General features: G+C 39.6%; 1 protein-coding gene across 8 annotated transcripts in view; it reads left to right on the top strand.

Moving 5' to 3' along the window:
- Positions 1–17,141, top strand: part of sorcs2 (sortilin-related VPS10 domain containing receptor 2) — a 276,342-nt gene extending 259,201 nt beyond the window's left edge. For 2 of the 8 annotated variants that reach the window (XM_071478096.1, XM_071478097.1), the window contains exons 13-28: positions 251–342; positions 2,956–3,063; positions 6,040–6,160; positions 6,233–6,366; positions 6,931–7,050; positions 7,335–7,506; positions 7,591–7,777; positions 8,418–8,551; positions 9,177–9,300; positions 10,150–10,262; positions 11,272–11,394; positions 11,522–11,618; positions 11,741–11,788; positions 12,168–12,270; positions 13,480–13,685; positions 15,004–17,141. In XM_071478096.1, the coding sequence (XP_071334197.1) occupies positions 251–342; positions 2,956–3,063; positions 6,040–6,160; positions 6,233–6,366; positions 6,931–7,050; positions 7,335–7,506; positions 7,591–7,777; positions 8,418–8,551; positions 9,177–9,300; positions 10,150–10,262; positions 11,272–11,394; positions 11,522–11,618; positions 11,741–11,788; positions 12,168–12,270; positions 13,480–13,685; positions 15,004–15,068 (1,947 nt within the window). In that variant the 3' untranslated portion in view covers positions 15,069–17,141. Of the gene's footprint in view, positions 1–250; positions 343–2,955; positions 3,064–6,039; positions 6,161–6,232; positions 6,367–6,930; positions 7,051–7,334; positions 7,507–7,590; positions 7,778–8,417; positions 8,552–9,176; positions 9,301–10,149; positions 10,263–11,271; positions 11,395–11,521; positions 11,619–11,740; positions 11,789–12,167; positions 12,271–13,479; positions 13,778–15,003 lie in introns of all 8 variants that reach the window. The other 6 variants (XM_071478090.1, XM_071478091.1, XM_071478092.1 and 3 more) reach the window with 6 other exon arrangements.
- Positions 17,142–17,858: the final 717 nt, after the last annotated feature.

Below are 17,858 nucleotides of genomic sequence, written 5' to 3' on the forward strand. Positions count from 1 at the left end.
TAGTCTTCTTTTTGCCTACATTCCTGTCCTTCTTCACTATTCCCCTCCTAACTTTCACTGCACTCATATATATATATATATATATATATATATATATATATATATATATATATTTATAAAAACTGAGCAACCAAAGTAAAGATTTTTCAAGAACAAGAACTTGTTTGTCATGATTTAGACTGATGTAAAATGTTTCTTTAGTAACATCATTTCCAGTTCAGCCCCAACACCTTTGTGTCATTCTGTTCAGGTTTTTGAGGAGGAACATCACATCCTGTACCTGGACCACGGTGGGGTCATTGTTGCCATCAAGGATACCTCTATTCCCCTCAAGATACTCAAGTAAGATAACGGTTATGTCAAATTACAAATAGCAGTCTTTCGTGCTGTAAGATATCCCATAACAAGGTGAAATCCTTATTTAATCGTTTATCAAAACCATTCAGCATCATCCATATCTCTGATGTTATGGATTTTATGCAGGTTGATGAAATTATTTATTCTGGAATTGACGAAGCTTTTGGCTTAGTCATTCTTTGTTCACCGGTGACTGAGAAAATAAGAAGACTACCAAGACAGATGAAAAAGTAAAAATCTAGAAGTCATAATAAAAGGGTTAATTCACCAAAAATAATGACAGGACTGACCCATTCAGTACACTAAGTCATTTTATATGTTTTCATAGTACAGGAAGGATCAGTTAGATCAGTTAGTCCTCCAATATCCACTATACCCTTCAAAATCAGACCATCCCCCTCTCTCCCACAACTCATGCAGACAATTTCAAGCTCAGCAAGATGTTATCTCATCGACCTTAATAAATGAGGATGAAATAAAGAGAATCCACAGATAAGGTAGTGTTCAGAAAAACATTTATCACAGACCTTAAATCAAATGACCTTTTAGATAGGTCCTCATCTGTCTCTGGAGTGTCCTTCACATTTTCCCTCCCTCACCACTCAGCTAAATCAATAACCCCCAAGGTTGCGGTAATTGTGGAAAACATCTTGCAGAGAGCCACAGAGAGCCTATGAAAAGAAGGGGCAACTTCTTAAAAGTGAAATGAGCATGATTTTTACTACTTCATATCACAAAATGACTGTAATGTTTCAGGTCATGAGGTTCTGAGAAAATCTCTCTGTCTTTCTTGGCTGCTCCATAACGTGTCCAGTGTCGTGTGTACGAGCAACACATTTCCGCTGTGAAGATGAAAAAGCATTATATATATATATTATATATATATATATATATATATATATATATATACACACATTTATGGCCCTATAGAGATTCACTGTGTGGATATCTGTGCTGTAAGTGAGCTGTGTTGTAGCCTTAGGAATTTATTTAATTTACATGAGATACTGTTGACATGTGGCACTGTGGCCCACAGTCACATATAGTGGTGGGCAATCTGGCAAAAAGATCAGATAACAATCTGATTGGGTAGAATGGCAGTCCACTATCTAACTCATGATTTACATTCTGTGTCCACTCTGATTTTATTGTGAAAGTCCTTTTTGTTTGTTTGCTGAGATATTGTCTCTGGCTACCAGATGTGAGGCCATGGGAAACTGACCGTGTGTGAGTTCTGTTTTATTCAGTTTGTTGCCAACCTAATACAGGCTTGCAGTTGTCTACATAGCAGGCTGATGTCTTGTGAGCAGACAGTTTCTGCCCTGTCTGACAGTGCTCCACAGTGGTAATGAAAGTAAATGTTAAAATATGCATAATGATGACCTTGTTTTATTATTATTATTTTTCAACTGTTTTGCAGCCTGAAAAATATAGATGTGTCATGGCTGAGCCATTTTGCATTTCCCAAGGAAAGTAAATCCTTGGTTTCCACAGTTTTATAACCAGGAGATATTTTTATATGAGAGGTGCTTTATGTAGCATTAGTATTTATTTGATGTAAGTGGATCATTGAAAATCAAACTGAATCAAATAAAATCCAATCCAAATAAATCAGTTCCTGGCTTTGTGAATTGAAATGGAACCAACTGAGTCATCAGTGCCGATCATGGGTGCGGTCAAAGCCTCAACAGACTTACCTTTCAAACAGCAGAAGTACTGCAATTTCACTATACCTACTCTTTATCTCTAAAGCTTTTAATGAGTGGAGGACATGGCAACTTTAGAGGAGAGTCAGAACTTGTCTCTGTTAGGAATCCTTCCTGACCTAATATGTACCTTCAAGTCAAATCCTCCACATTTAGACACTCATGATACTCCAAAAATCTCTCCAAATCCTCAAAGCAAGACTTGCTACTCGACTCTTCTTTATGCCTTTGACCCTCTGAAATAATTACACCATGTTTCCATGCTGGGGTAGGATTTCCATAACTGTTTGTTTCAAAGCAAGGCCATTTTCATGACTACTTGAAAAGTGAAGCACCTAGAATTTTAGAAGCTGCAAACTTGCATTTATTCTTGTTTCAGATCATTCCTCAGCTCTCATGAGCTCACTCAAACTTTGGGTAACTCATGCGAGGCATTCATATCACTTAATTATGAAAAGCTATCAGGCTGAGAAATCAGCTGCCACCAAAACATGGCGGCTCGACGGGTCTGTGTTATCTACATTTAGGAGTAAGTCTTATTTTAAGTTTCTTCCTTCACTGAATGAATTGATCAAATGCTGGTGTATGGCATGGAACATAATTATACATTTTGCCTGCTAATCTATTTGATTGCAGTGTTATCACTCTATCTGGTTCTAGTAATTCCTCAGCTATCAGCTGAACAAAGTGAAATAGGTGACTAAGGACATCGGCACTACAGATTGTAGTAGTTGTCCAACTGATGATTTACGGGGCAAATTGGTGATTTAAGGCTTTGCTCGAGGGTAACTGATCAGTTCACTGATAAAAAAAAAAAAAAGAGTTATGATTAGTTTCATCGGTGTATCTGTTTGGGTATTGCTCATGGTGAACACCTCCTCTTTGTCCACAGGTTTAGCATTGATGAAGGGCGGACGTGGACTGTTCACAACTTCACCAGCACATCTGTGTTCGTTGATGGACTCCTGAGCGAGCCAGGAGATGAGACCCTGGTCATGACGTGAGTGAAATTTCCATTTCAGACCTGCTGTCAGACTTAATGAATGGCCTGAACACTTTGAAGACCCACAAAAAAAAGCATCCAAATCAGAACTACAGTCCAAGTGTGAGTGTAAATTACACTTATACTGAATTTAGAAAGCTCTGTGGAAACAGAAATTAAACCCATGGTAACGTCACCTCCTGTAGTTTAACCCTAACACCCATTCTATACTTGGTTCATGTGCACTTTATTAAAGGGTTCTCAAATTTCTCTCCCATCACAACATGTCCCTCTAGATCAGTCTTTCTCAGAGAGTGGTCAACTGTAACTGACCATTTTGCAACGCTGCCTACTCACATGGCTTTGCCAGTCTGTCATTTATGTTTTATGGTTACCATCAGAAATGATCAGTGTGACATTTGAAAGGAAATGTGGCTGCCAACCATTAAAACCCTGCGTTATATAGCAGCAGTTATATCTGAGTGGCACATGCCAGCATTGTTTTGAGCAGCGAGACCCCACTTTGATTCCCGGCCAGCTGGACCCTTTGCTGCATGTCAGACCCCTGCTTTCTATTCCCCCGTTTCCTGTCCCTCTTCACTATCCAATAAAGAAATCTGAATGCAAAAATGACGTTTTTCCATGCAAGCTCACCACAATACTATTTACATAAGTAGTAGCCCTGTTGGTTTTGGGGATGTTTCTTGGTCTGAAAACCTTTTGAGAAACACAGCTCTAGATCGTCTGGAGCTAGGTCCAATTTCAAGGCGCTAAAAGCAGCTGGACTTGCACTTCATTTTCTGTAAAGCCATCCCCTGTCTTCTACTCCTGAGGGTTTGATTACCATTGCAGCAGAGGTTGATGGGAGAGGAGGACCTCTGCCCTCCCTCTCTCTTGCTTTTTCTCTGTGTTTGTGTCTCACAGTGTTTGTGTGAGGCTCTTTGTGAGGCTCCAGCAGTACAGTAGTCGAGTGTAAGTTCTTTTTTACAACTCATACGTCAGGTTTTTAGATTGATTGCATATTAGAGCAATAGTTGACCAAAACAAGTTGTTTATATGACTGCTAAGAGATGAGTTATGTAACTCTCACTACATGCACGTGCAGTGCATGTCGTGCAGGTGGTGCAAATCTGGTCTGCTGAATTCAGACATTGCAGAAAGAGCCTGGAAGATGACCCCCGTCCTGGACGGCTGATGACTTGCAATTTTCAGTGTTACATACTATGAATTAGTGTTTTATATACTGCAAATATATGTATCATGCTAACATGTTTCAACATTTCAGCCTGTTAATTAAACACAGATAAATAATTATATATTAAAGCATGTTATCCATGCAGGCCTAAGGCTACTATATTAGGGTAGGAAGGATAGTTTCAGATTTTCAGAATCATGAGACAGGACAGACCCTGAATTTATGAGAGATTTGCTTCTACTACTGTCACGAAAAGGTGTGTTTTAGTGTGGTTCATATTTTTGTGGTTACTGTTGGTACACATGAGGGGTTGGCTGCTCCGTTCTGCTTGCTTATCTGTAAAAGTCACTGAACCTCACTGGTATGAAGATGTCCATGTGTTTTCTGATTATAAAGCAGGTCTAGGTTCTATATTAATACTGTGAAAGTATCAAAGCCTCAGTCCACAGAGAAATGCACACAGCCTGTATTCAGACACTGAGCCTTAACAGGAGCCCTCAGGACTTTTGGAACTTTGCGATGTCACAACAGAGCAGTCACTGGCTGTTGCCATGCAACAAGCTGACCCACTGAGACCCACCGTCCAAGCCCTGCAGGATTTGATTTCTTGTTTACCTGAAATCTGCTTTGTTTTTATTTGATCACTCAGAAAACCAAGTCAGCCAATCAGAGGAGAGGCTAAAAGAGTTTTTGCTCATTAAAACCACAAATAAGAAAAGTATAAAATATAATTGAAACTCTGATTGGTAATGTGCCCCTCTAAGCAAGTCTGAAAAGAACATTAGAGATATTTGGATTTCTAATGAAGTCAAATCCCCAGATGAACAAGAGAAACAACAAAGGTGATAGGTAAGGTGAGTCCACACTAAAGACATCCATCACTTCCCTTTAACAACAATGGTGAAGACAAGTCATGCTCGCCATAGGCAGACATGGGCTGCCACCAGCAAAGCAACATATGTCAGAGTTGCTGACATGTGTCACATCAGTCTGCTTCAATAATTCTCTGACTGACACACGAGGAAAAGACAACTGAGTTCAGACATGGGGATAGTATTCATTACCTGTGTTGCAATATAAAACATCACCATCTAGTGGAGAGGAGGGGGAACTGTAACTCTGAGAGGAAAAACAGAGTGATCTTCTACCCAATGAAGACTTTATTTATGCTCCCAGTGGTGTTACAGTCCATATTTAATGCAGCAAGGCAGTTTAGTAAAGATTATCTGCGTGTAGGAGGTTGCAGTGTCTGCATAATATAAGAGCCTTCATGACTCGGATGTCAGAGGAAGCCAGTGAGAGGCTAATACAGTGGATGGATAAATGAAAGATGACACAGAGTCTGAGTCTTTGGAAAAAGAAGGAATTGAACATAGGTTATCCAGTTGTGTTTGTTTATGTTTCTATGTTTTAATTAAGTGAAAGGCACAGATTAGAATCCCACTGATCTCACTGAACGAGTGGGATAAGACTGGATAAAAGCCTTTTTGATGTATCTCATGAGAACATGGAAAACGCCTTGAATATAGATCATAAAATACTTTGTAATAGTATGTTATTAAAAAATATTTACCTAACATACTGTATACTTTGTGGCATTGGCTCTTTGGGGTAAATAAACACAAACAAGCGTTCAGCACTCAATTTTAAGTCCTGTTCTGTCTGAACACACCTTCACACGCTAAGATGAGATGATTGAACCAGCTACATGAGAAGGAATATAATATTAAATTGTGTTCATTTTGTGTCTGCTGTGTGTGTGTGTGTGTGTGTGTGTGTGTGTGTGTGTGTGTTTGCAGTGTGTTTGGCCACATTAGCTACAGGTCAGATTGGGAACTGGTCAAAGTGGACTTCAGGCAGTCTTTCCCCCATCAGTGCACCGAGTCTGATTATGACTCCTGGCAGCTCACAGACCTGCAGGTAATGCATAAATATATACACTTCCTGCTTATATCTGAGAATGAATTCTCACATCTCACTGTCTGCTCTCAGGGAGAGAAGTGTATTATGGGCCAGGAGCGGAGTTTCAGGAAGAGAAAGGACACAGCGCTCTGCATCAAAGGAAAGAGCTACACCTCTGCTCTCACCACCAAACCCTGTCAATGCACAGAGAAAGACTTCACTTGGTGAGATCTAAAGAATTACAGAAAACCCTGCAGCATTAGACTGTTTATAACTATACTGGCCCAGTGGGGAAACTGGATCATTGTAGCAGAAGTTTAAAATAGTACATGAATTAGAAGAGTAAACTGAATGAAATCATGTGCAAAACCACAAAGGATATAAAATAATAATAATAATAATAATAATGATAATAAAAGACAACTAAAACATGAAAAGGTATGTATTATTAAAAATAGTAATTAAAAATCTAAGCCTCATATAAATGACCATGACCATAGAAAACACAAACATATGATCATCCATTCAAACTGGTTATTGCTCTAAATATATATGCACTGCGTTAATAATTACTTGATGAAACTAACAGGTTTAGCATTTTTTTACACTGCATTTATTTTGTTTGTTGTTATTTATTTTGTTTACATGTTTTATGCTTTATTGATTATATAAATAAATATCTATCTAAAGATAACCCCTACATGTAACATAAAAATGATTTTTTAAAAATCCATTACGCCTGCTATGCAGTTTCCAGGTTTTAATTATTGTCATATGTACCTGTGTAGTGACTACGGTTTTGAGCGCTCCCACACAGAGGGCGATCGCTGCTTTGCTGACTTCTGGCACGATCCAGACTCACCACCTGAAGACTGCCATCTCAGACAAACCTACGAGTCCTCCACTGGGTCTGCACATGTCCACACAGACACACAAACACACACACACACATAGTCAAATCATTTTTAACAGCAGACAGGCTAGCTGCCTCCAGTCTTTATGCAAAGCTAAGCTAATTACCTCCTGGCTATAATGCACTTTTACACAGATATGAAATTGATCTCGATCCCCTCGTCTCACTCTCAGAGAGCATCTTAGTAACCTTATTTCCCAAATTGCTGACCTACTCTTGTAAAGACTCAACATACACCTCAGTACTCTGACAATATTACTGTCCCCTGCTGTCTTTCAGCTACAGGAAGGTGATATCTAATGCATGTGAAGGGGGGCTAAACAAGCAGCAGAGCGCCAAACAGCACAGTTGCCCTCTGCTTCCCCCTAGAGGACTACGGGTTGGCATCAAAGGGCAGATGCTGGCCGTGGCGCCTGGTGATGACATCACATTTATTGTCCACCAAGAACAGGTAGGATGAAAGTTATTCTCCCGTTGGTTCTTCCTTCTTCATTCAGTTGGAACGTGCTGGAAGTCACCGTGACCTTTTCACCAGGGTGACACCAGCAGCACCAAGTACCAGGTGGACCTCGGTGACGGGGTTCGGGCCATTTACCAGAATCTCACGGTGACAGATGAACCCATCCAGCATCGCTATGAAAACCCAGGTGTTTACAAGGTCACAGTGAGGGCTGAGAACATGGCAGGGCACGACGAGGCTACTATGTACATCCAGGTCACAGGTCAGTTTCCCAGAGGAGTCGCTTCATATCTTTATGTGTTCATAACTAGGTAACTCTGCACTTTGACAAACTTTTTTTTTTTTTATCTCCAAGTAGTTCTGATGACACAGAAATTACACAATCTGTCAACATGACCTAAATTTCTTTTATTGGCTGGAAGAGAAAAAAAGATGATGAAAACAACTTTTGCAGTTATGTCTTGCATTCTCAAGTACTCACCCCCTGCTGTTAAAGATAACTTCTCACTTCCCAGGCACCAGTAATTTCCTCACGTCTGACACTTGAAATTTTATCATGCAAGACAATTCTATGATGTCTACATCACCAGAGATTTTGTTTTATTTTGTCTTTGATAAAACAACTCTGTGCAGCTTTAAAACTCAGTGCACTATTTTTATCATAGGAGTTTAAACTGTTAAGGACGACTCTTGCAGGAGACTGAGCCATCGTCCTTTTGGTTTGGTCATGATTTAATTTTGTTTTTCGCCCCAAATGTTGCACTTCTTTATTTGAAACAATTGTATGAAAAATTGATTTTACTGGTACAAATTTGATCTGTAATTTTGAGGTCATAGACCAATTGCTTTCAGTTACTTAGTTTGTTTTGTAACTTTATGAATCATCTTTTCTCCCCGTACAGCTCCTCTACAAGAAGTGCACCTGGAAGTGGTTCCCATCGTGGGCAGAAACGCTGAGGTCAACCTGACAGCCATAGTTCTTCCCACCGAGGCCAACCTGACTGTTCTGTACTGGTGGATCGGAGATAACATGCAGGTAAAGGACACAATGCAAACTTAAATTTCATTCTTTCATACACTTACAAATAGATGTAAACAGGGATGTGATCTGAAACTAGTCCGAGTTGTGGAGGCATACAACCGCGAAGCAGTTAATTCTAGTTTCCATTTGAGGAACATTGCCAAATTAAGATCCATGGTGACCAAGGTTGAGATTCAGATGATTATTCATGCTTTTATTTCTTCTCATTTAGATTATTGTAACACTCCCTTGATCCATGTCCAAACTATCCAAAATGCAGCTGCCACCAATTTTATCCTTCCTCCACTGGTTCCCAATGAATTTCATGATCCATTTTAAAACACTGGTGCTCACCTTTAGAACCTTGCATGGTCAAACACTTTTTTTCAGCCCAAACTATGTAATGGCCCTGTGACGATTTTTTTTTAAGCAGCTGAAAACATTTTTATTCAGACCGTCTGAATACCTCCTCCATTTTATTTAATGTCTTTTTATTTATTGTATTGCTTTTTACTGCCCTATTTCTTCATCTTTAACATTTTCTACTTTATGATGTGAAGAACTTTGTGATTTTTCTATCTGTGAAAGGTGTTATATAAATAAACTTTACTCACTTACTTAACTTGTGACTCTCACACAGCCGACACTGACTCTGCAGAACAGTCTTCTGACCCGTTTCCCTGAGACAGGAGAGATTTCAGTCACCGTCCAGGCTTCCAACGGCCGATCCATGGTGCAGGATACCAGCACAGTCCGAGTCTATGGTAACAAAATGAAATTTTAATCAAGCTCATGGTGGAAGATTTGTCCCTATGAATAAATTGGAAACATAAGAAAAACATAGGAACGCAGGAAAAATAAGACCCAGGTTCTAAAATCGCAGAATTATCCCTTAAATAAAAGAACACTTAACTTGAAGCTTGAATTATTTTGTCCACGAAAATTCTTTCCTGACCTGGAGAACAGCAGTTGGACAAAAAGATCTAAACTGACTTTTTAGAGTAGCTGTTCCCAGAACTCTGCATCTCATGGTGTTCCTCGGTGCTGGGGTTTACTCACTTGTGAAATTCTTTATTTGCCAAAGTGAAAATAGTGAAAATTCTCATATTTTAAAACTTTGCCAGTGTTTTATGTGAAGTGTTAATACCCATGAGAAGATATGCAGTGCACCCGGGAAGTATTCACAGCGCTTGACTTTTTCCACATTTTGTTATGTTACAGCCTTATTTCAAAATGGATTAAAAAATGGATGTCTCACTTCATACAATATGAGGCCTGTAAGAGAGCAAAAGTCAAACTTTGAACAGCTATTCCTGGTCTATGTTCCCTGCTCACATTAATCATGTTTCTTGTACACAGTCCTGTACATCTCTGCTGTCCAGACTGAATCCTCCACATGTTCAACAATGCACATCTGTCCCTACATCACATATTTCTGTGCATTTGTGTTTCTACCACTACATTTTTTTTACGTCAATAGATTCTGTATGTCTGTTTGCTGTTCAGTCTTAAACACTCAGTATGCAGTATTTGTGGCTTGTTTTCATTCCGTTTCCTTTTTGTATAATAAGTGTGATGATTGATGACTACTCCCTTGTTTTGTCCAAACCCAGATAATTTCCAGGTCATCCCGCTGAGCTTCAGTACGAACCTGGACCACTTCAACCCAAACATCCCAGAGTGGAGAGAGGACATCGGCCATGTGGTCACCAACATACTCGCTAAGGTAGGATGACATGACCATAGATGTTTTGTGTGGTGGTTTGGTGGGACTAATTAAACTGACCATAAGTGACCACCTCTGAATGTGGTCTGAGATATCTGATCTCAGATGCATCCTCAATGCGTCCTGGCTGCGTTCACACCTGAATTTAGAGCTGTCCACTTGTGATCGGATCACCCGGGACGATTTTTAGGGTTAGGGTTGCCATTTAACATCCAAGTAGTGATGGAAATATGTAACTGCTGTCTGCAGATTAACTAGGGCAGCACTATTCAGCTATGTGGTTCAGGGGGGCACGTTTCCTGAAAGCTAACTTATTTTGCCATACTGCAAAAGCAGCCTAATCATTAACTAAGAAATAAAATAAATAGGCCTCCCTTACGCAATCAGGCCAAATGGTTCATTTGATTTTTTTGTGCAACACAACCTGTGATATAAACAAAACTAAACACACGTCATGTCAGCTGACTGGTATATGATTTGGTCAATTCTGACATCTTGTACATACATTACATCACAGCATTTTTTTGAGTGACAAAACGACGCAAACAACAGAAGAGAGCAAAGAGAACGCAAAAGTTCCAGATTAACTGAACTTGCATTTGCATTTGATGCCACACAACTACAGACTTTTATTAGTAAAAGTAATGGTACTACTAATTTTACCAATGCTGGTTTTTGATCTGGTACTTTAACGGTACTCGTATCAGTACTTTTTGTTATTTTGTGAGAGGAAAAAAAAATTAAGAACAGAATTAACATTGCTTTTGTGATGGAATTTTAGCATGCATTGTAGTAACAATGAGATAATCTTATACTTGTTGTAATTAGTCTGTAGCCTTAGTTGTGTACTGTTATAGTACTGTTAGGATGACCTGGTGAACCCTACTTTTATGGCCCCACTGGAAATAACTTCCTGGATATAGGGAAGATGGCAGGATGATATCTTGATCCCCCCATATTGATTACTGTAGCTTTAAGATGTGACTGACCTGTAACCATCTGACCTCAGGTCACAGGCGTCCCTCAGGAGTCCCTGGTTACGGTGGTGAAGCCGGGCCTCCCCACCACTGCAGACCTATATATTCTTCCACTGGACAGCAAACCAGCCAAGAAAAGCATATTTGTAGATAAGGTACATACACAAAGACACAAAACCATATTCAGTAAATGAATTTTCATCTTCAAAATTACACGTTTTGCTTCACTGTTCATATTAAGTATATAAGTGTTTCTGTTAATTTGACTATTGTCGTCCTCAGCATATTCAAGCCATCATGCAGGCCTTCAACGACAACAATGTCAGCTTTGTGGTGCGAGGTCAACAGGTGCTGGTGATGGTAGCTGACCCGAATGGAGGTATATTTAGATGCCATGTGCATATACTTCCTATTCAGTCTGCTTTTAACACTGCAAGTGTTGGTGGTTTTTTTGTTTGTTTTTTTTTTTGAATAATTGCATGTTATTGATTTATTTTCAAGGGTTAGGTCTAATTGCTAATGACTCAACAGCTACAGCAGCAGAAACCGGTGCGTTTATGAACCACACACCTGCAGCTTTCTGTGTGAATGAACATAATCTCAATATTCTTCGATTTATGTTCCTTTTCCTTTCCTGGTCCCCTAACAAATCAACACATTTTCCAGTCTGAGCCTGACTGTGCTGTGCTGTGCTTTTTCGTCCACTTAATTATCCTGAATTAATTAAAAATGTTTCTTTAGGAAAACTTGGAGTTGGATGTTTTGACAGGCTTTATGTCTACTTTCTACTACTTCTGTATATTAGTTTGTGCAGATTTTGGCTTGATAGATTCTTCCACTTATTTATACTTAATTTCAGATTTATGAAACTTCTTTTCTGATTGTGAATAATGTATTCTTCATTGGTATATTTGTGCAAATCATCAAGGTTACCATGGAGGAGCTGAAGGTCCAGGTGTTTGGGCTCTAGCAGTCATTTTCCTCATCAGCATCATCGCCAGCGGCTCCTTCATCCTCTTTAAGTTCAAAAGGTGAGTCATGTTTTAAGAGCTGCGACAGACCAGGTAAGGCTGGGATGAAACAGCACTTTGTCAATTATTTTTCGACTTCTTTTTGTCCATCACTGATATGATTATTTCCTTGTGTATGATTCAATTTTTAGTCCCTGAGATTCCCATGGCCGCAGTGTGAATGCTGTTTTGTCCTCTAAGTTAGAATATTTTCAACTTCAAATTTATTCTGTAAAAACAATAATATCTGAAACCTAATTTGTTCACTTTTAAAGTTACATCCTCAAAAGACAACATACTCAAAGTTCATTTATGATGTTCCAAAAATCAGCAAAGTTCACAGTTGAGTTTCAAAGCATCAACAATCAGCATTCAGACAAGGCCAATATTGAGGGAAATGTCTATTGCAATTTTAATACAGTATATAACTTTCTCAATTGAATTTAGAAGCCATAGCCGTGTCAGCTTCTCTTTAAGCTAAATGCTAGGGCAGTGGTTAGAAAAACTTTTCCAACCCCAAAAATACAAAGGCCAAATACTGTAATGGCTCTTAGAGCACTTTTTATTCTCGTGATAACAATCAAATATTCAGGATTGAACTGAAAGCAGGAGAAATATGTAAGAAGCTTGATTTCTCTTTTTTGTTCAATGGGGAGAGATCACTTGTCAATATATCATCTGTCACTTGACTCCTTAATTCTGTCTGTTGCTTATCCGTTTTGATGCTCCAGTTTTTGCCATGGATGTAATTAAAAAAACATGATAAATATCTTTTTATAATTACACATTTTTACCCAAATTATATTATTTTGCAAATGATTTGTCGGCCCACTTGCAATACCTTCAAGGCCCACCCCTGGTTTAGCATGCTTACATTTGCTAATTCCAGTTGAGACCACCATGGTTGTCCAAACAACTATTTTTACTAAACCCAGAGTACAGTAGCCTAATGCAGCCAGATGGAAGGAAAGCTATCTCTGCTTTAGCAAAAAACTGTCATTGTTGACATATTTCTATCATTTCACAATGTACTTGCACAATGCTAATATCTTCACAATAAATTCACTGTTGATTTACTGTGTGAGACACCCTCTGTAACTGCATGCTCTGTTTTCGTGCCAGTAACCTGTCAGCAGCATCTCCTCACCAACATTCACCAAAAAGTCACTTGAATTGAAATATGCAGAGCAAAACTACAGGCCCATCTTATGAGAACATCAAATCCCACAGTCCTTGGCTGAGGACTGAGGATGCCTATCCCCCACTGTTTTTCAGGAAGCTTCCAGGCAGCCGCAACGTCTACGCCCAGATGCACAACGAGAAGGAGCAGGAAATGACCAGCCCTGTCAATCACAGTGAGGACACCCAGCACATCATCCAAGGCGAGGAGTTCATTGACGATGACCTGGACTCGCAGACTCTAGGTAACGCAGGAGGTAGCCCCGCCTTCTGTTCCCTTATAAGGACTACCACTAACCACTGCTACTAAAAACCAAGCCACTAACACCAGCAGCTAACACACACCAAGGTACTGGAGGACTTCCCCTTTTTTCATCCTTATCATTGCTACACTGAAAGCCTCATGGCTTTGAAATTAACTTTGAAATCTTTTACCTACAAAGTTAGTCACATGGAATATTGTGGTCATCACTTGTATTTGCAAACATATTAAAATCATTTCACAACTAATACTATGTCATTTCTTCATGTGCCATAATGCTTAAGGTTAAAGGTCCCATATTGTATAAAGTGAGATTTCCACATCTTTTTGATTATAAAGCAGGACTAGGTTGTGTGACTAGGTACTGTGAAATTTCCAAAGTGGTCAGTCCACAGAAAAGTGCACACACGCTTTATTCAGAAACTGTGCATTAAAACAAGCTGTCAGGACTTCCGTGACTTTGTCATGTCACAACAAAGTGGTCACTGCTCAAGCCCAGGTCACCTGGACCCACCATCCAAATTTGCAGGATTTGGTTTCTCTGAGTGTGCACTGAAATCTGCTATATTTTTATTAAACACTCAGAAAACAGTCAGCCAGCTGAGGAGAATGGCCTTTTGGACTTTTGTTACCAGAGCTCCAGAGAAAAGTCAGAGAGAGGGGATGTAAAACTATATTGCGGTAGTTTTTGGTTCTTAAAACCCCAAAAGTGTCTTCTTATTGGTATCAAAACTTAAAACAGAACCCCAGAAAATATGGGACCTTTAAATAAGTAATGGACCTAATAAACCAACACTAAATGGGGCTGTGGCCTTGAGAAGACATAATGTTACATCATGGTCTTAAATTAAGATATCACTTTCCAACACAAGTCTGCATGTCAGCATTGACAGTTAAAACCATAACCCTAAAGTGTCTCAAATATATGGATGTATCATGGATGTATTGTATGAATGGATGTATAACATATTTTGGCCTTTCACTCCAAAAGTAATGTACTGCATATTCCAATGGCAACAAGGTCAGATATGATATGATATGATATTGATAATAATTTCATATATTAAATGATTAATTAATCAATTTTTTTTTTTAAACTACTTGCTGATGAATTGATTATGACGATAGTTAATTTAAGTACTAGGTGAGTAGAAGAAATTAATGTCAGTGCTCATTTAACTGAATGGGGCTCAGCACACAGTAACCAGTTATTGTAATTCTTTCATAATGTGAACAATGCAGGTGTCAAAAATCTGGTTAGCACCGCTCATTTGCTTGCCTGTGTCTTGTTTCTTCTTCCCCTTCGCTGCCAGGCAACCATTCGGGTGTGGTCCTGAGCATCAACTCCAGAGACCTGCACAGTTACCTAACCAGCTGATGGCTGCCGTGGCATTGCTAACAAACTAGCCTAACGAGGCTAACGAGCACAGGGACTCCACTTTGCCTTCCTCCTTCTTGCTCCTCTCCTCCTTTTCCTTCTTGTCCTTGGATACTTCACCTCCACTCCACAGCCTCCCTATAGCTCCAGCTTGGTGAGATTTTTTTTTTGTTTGTTTTATTTGTTTTTTGTTTTTTTTGGGGGGGGGAGTGCCCCCCCCCCCCACTCAGTGCAGTACTGCAATGGAATGGGAGGCATTCTGCTTTACCTAATGTCACATCACTGCAAGCTCCCGTCCCCTCTGCAGCCTGCACTGACACCCGGTGAGGATGGAGATCCTGAGGGCGTTGCACCAAGGACACTCACTCATCTGTGTTTTGAAATGCAAAATCTATATGTACATTGTCTTGTCACTTGTAGACACTCAAAAATCAGCAAGCATGACTCACTGCACTGGTTTCCAGTAATATTCAACAAAGACGCCACAGCTACTGGAAGTAGGTAGTTGCCAAAGACCGTGTGCTAAGGTGATTTTCAAATACTGAGGTGGAGTGAATTGAAGAAAGTTCTACCCCTCTCCCTCCCCCCTTGTTTTATTTTATTCCTTCTGTGCTTCCCACATTTTTACTAGACACCCTCTCTTCAAAGGCAAAAAGATTCTCTCGATGGAATGTAGGATATGATATATACCCTTGAGAATTTGCATGTGAAGAGAGGGCGGTGTTGCACTTTCTTAAAATCCCATTCGCAGTTACAGGTGGAGAGTTCATCTTGGAGGTATACCGTATGCTTTCAACAGAGTCGCAGAACATTCACATTCTTATTACTCACACAAGTTTGGTGGGTGGTGTTCGAAATCAACGCCACCTCTGGTAGGAGCACATCGTCTGTCCCGTGGTGCCTCAAGCAGCAGGTGTTAATCTGCTCAGTGACATTACCTGTTGCCGAGTTTATTTATTTATAATCCCCATCCACCCCTTCTACGTCCTCCTTCCCACATGTTCTGGGTCAGACTCGTTCCCCTGGAGACAAAGGTTGCTCTCATGGAGGGAAGGTGTAGTTGATATATTTTACTGTATCAGCCTATATTAGGCACAGCCCATGGTGGAATCATGTCTCCTTAAAGGTTTGGTTTGTTGTATGTAAATGTGTAAATATGAACAATCTCTACTTTGGACAGCTTCCCTTTGACGTGTGCGAGTGTTTTAACACTACTACCGATATACACAGCATTTTTTGACCGACCCTTCACTGAAGTTCACCGAGCTCCCGAATTTGAAAAATGTTCATTATTTCCAGTTTCCTCAGCACCGTTGCCTGCTTCACGTGTATCCATTTTCAATATTTTCAGTGTAATCTCATGAGGAAGAGCATTTTATGGTCTTCACTGTTAACTGGAGATAATTTCATTGTCTTATATAGATGCTCACAAGTACACAGTGACAATTATGTATATGGATATTTTTGATACACTTCTGTCATTTTTCCTAGTATGTGTAAACACTGGTGAGTGTCTCTGTTAACATTTCTGAAGTCTTTTCTTTCTTTTTTTTGTTTGATTGCAGTAATGTTGTAAGCAGTGCTCTCAACATGTACTAGGCAGCATCTGAATAAGTCTACAGACTCTGAATCAAACTGTCTTTGGGTAGAAGGCCTTTATAGACTACTACTGCTAACACCAAGCTCATATATGGCTCCTCTTGGTTCGTTTGTATTTGATGCAGCAGATCACATTCACCTGTTCTGATTTACACCTTAATTCATATTTTGTACATATTCTGCTCATGCTCAACTTGTTCTTAATTTTCTAGTGATGTGTTGTTATTGTATCAATGTCCTCTTAAACAAAGGGGAAAGTGGGAATTATGATATTACAATATAATAGTGAGGGTTTTTACAGATGATGGGACCGACCATGTAATTTTGACCGGACTGGTTTTCTTTTATCCGTTTCTTTCTGCTGTTTGTTTGATCTATTGATTCTATTTTGCAATTGAAGCAATTGTGTGTCCTTATCAGGAAACGCAGTGCACTTAACCTGCATCCTGGAATAAATCACTCCCATAACTTGTACGTCAGGTTTTATTGGTTTTATTGGTTACATACTGTCCACTCATTCTGGCCAAAATGAACGCTCGTGAAGTACGCTCTACTCTAGTCCAGCACTGACAAGAGCTTTTACCTTCACCTCGGCCCAGAGATAGAAGAGATGGAAAAAAGTCAACATCACTCTCATGGTTTTGTGTTATGTATGGGAATAGTAGCGTGACCATGAATTGTCATTTTTACATTTTTGTTGTTTGTGTATAAATCAAAAAAGAGAGATATGACGTCAGTAAGAGAGCTTTAGGGTTTTTTTTTTGGGGGGGGGGGGCATTTTTAGCCTTTAATTTGGTGGAGACACACACAGAGAGAGAGAGAGTAAAGACAGTAAGGTCAGGGAGGGAGAAAAAGGGGATGACATGGCTGCTTCCCTCCACTTCACCCAGACATGGAGAACAATATCACATTTCTCTTGGAAAAAATATAGCAAATATATGTGTTTTACAAAATGTTGAAACAATCCCTTTGAGAAGTGCTGACAAGTTTGTTCAGTACTACCCACTCCCACGGGCCCACGGGCCCTCTCTCAGGCTGTGACGCCCTGAAAATCATTGTACGCTCGACAACAACCTTTTGTGTCCAAAATCTGAAGGTTGTTTTTAAGGTCCCATATTATATAAAGTAAGATGTCCATGTCTTCTTTTTTATAAAGCAGGTCTATGTTCTATATAATTACTGTGAAAATAT

This window comes from Trachinotus anak, unplaced genomic scaffold (assembly GCF_046630095.1).
Source record: "Trachinotus anak isolate AG129_WGS33_773 ecotype Australia unplaced genomic scaffold, CSIRO_AGI_Tana_v1 ptg000005l, whole genome shotgun sequence".
Classification (NCBI taxonomy): Eukaryota; Metazoa; Chordata; class Actinopteri; order Carangiformes; family Carangidae; genus Trachinotus; species Trachinotus anak.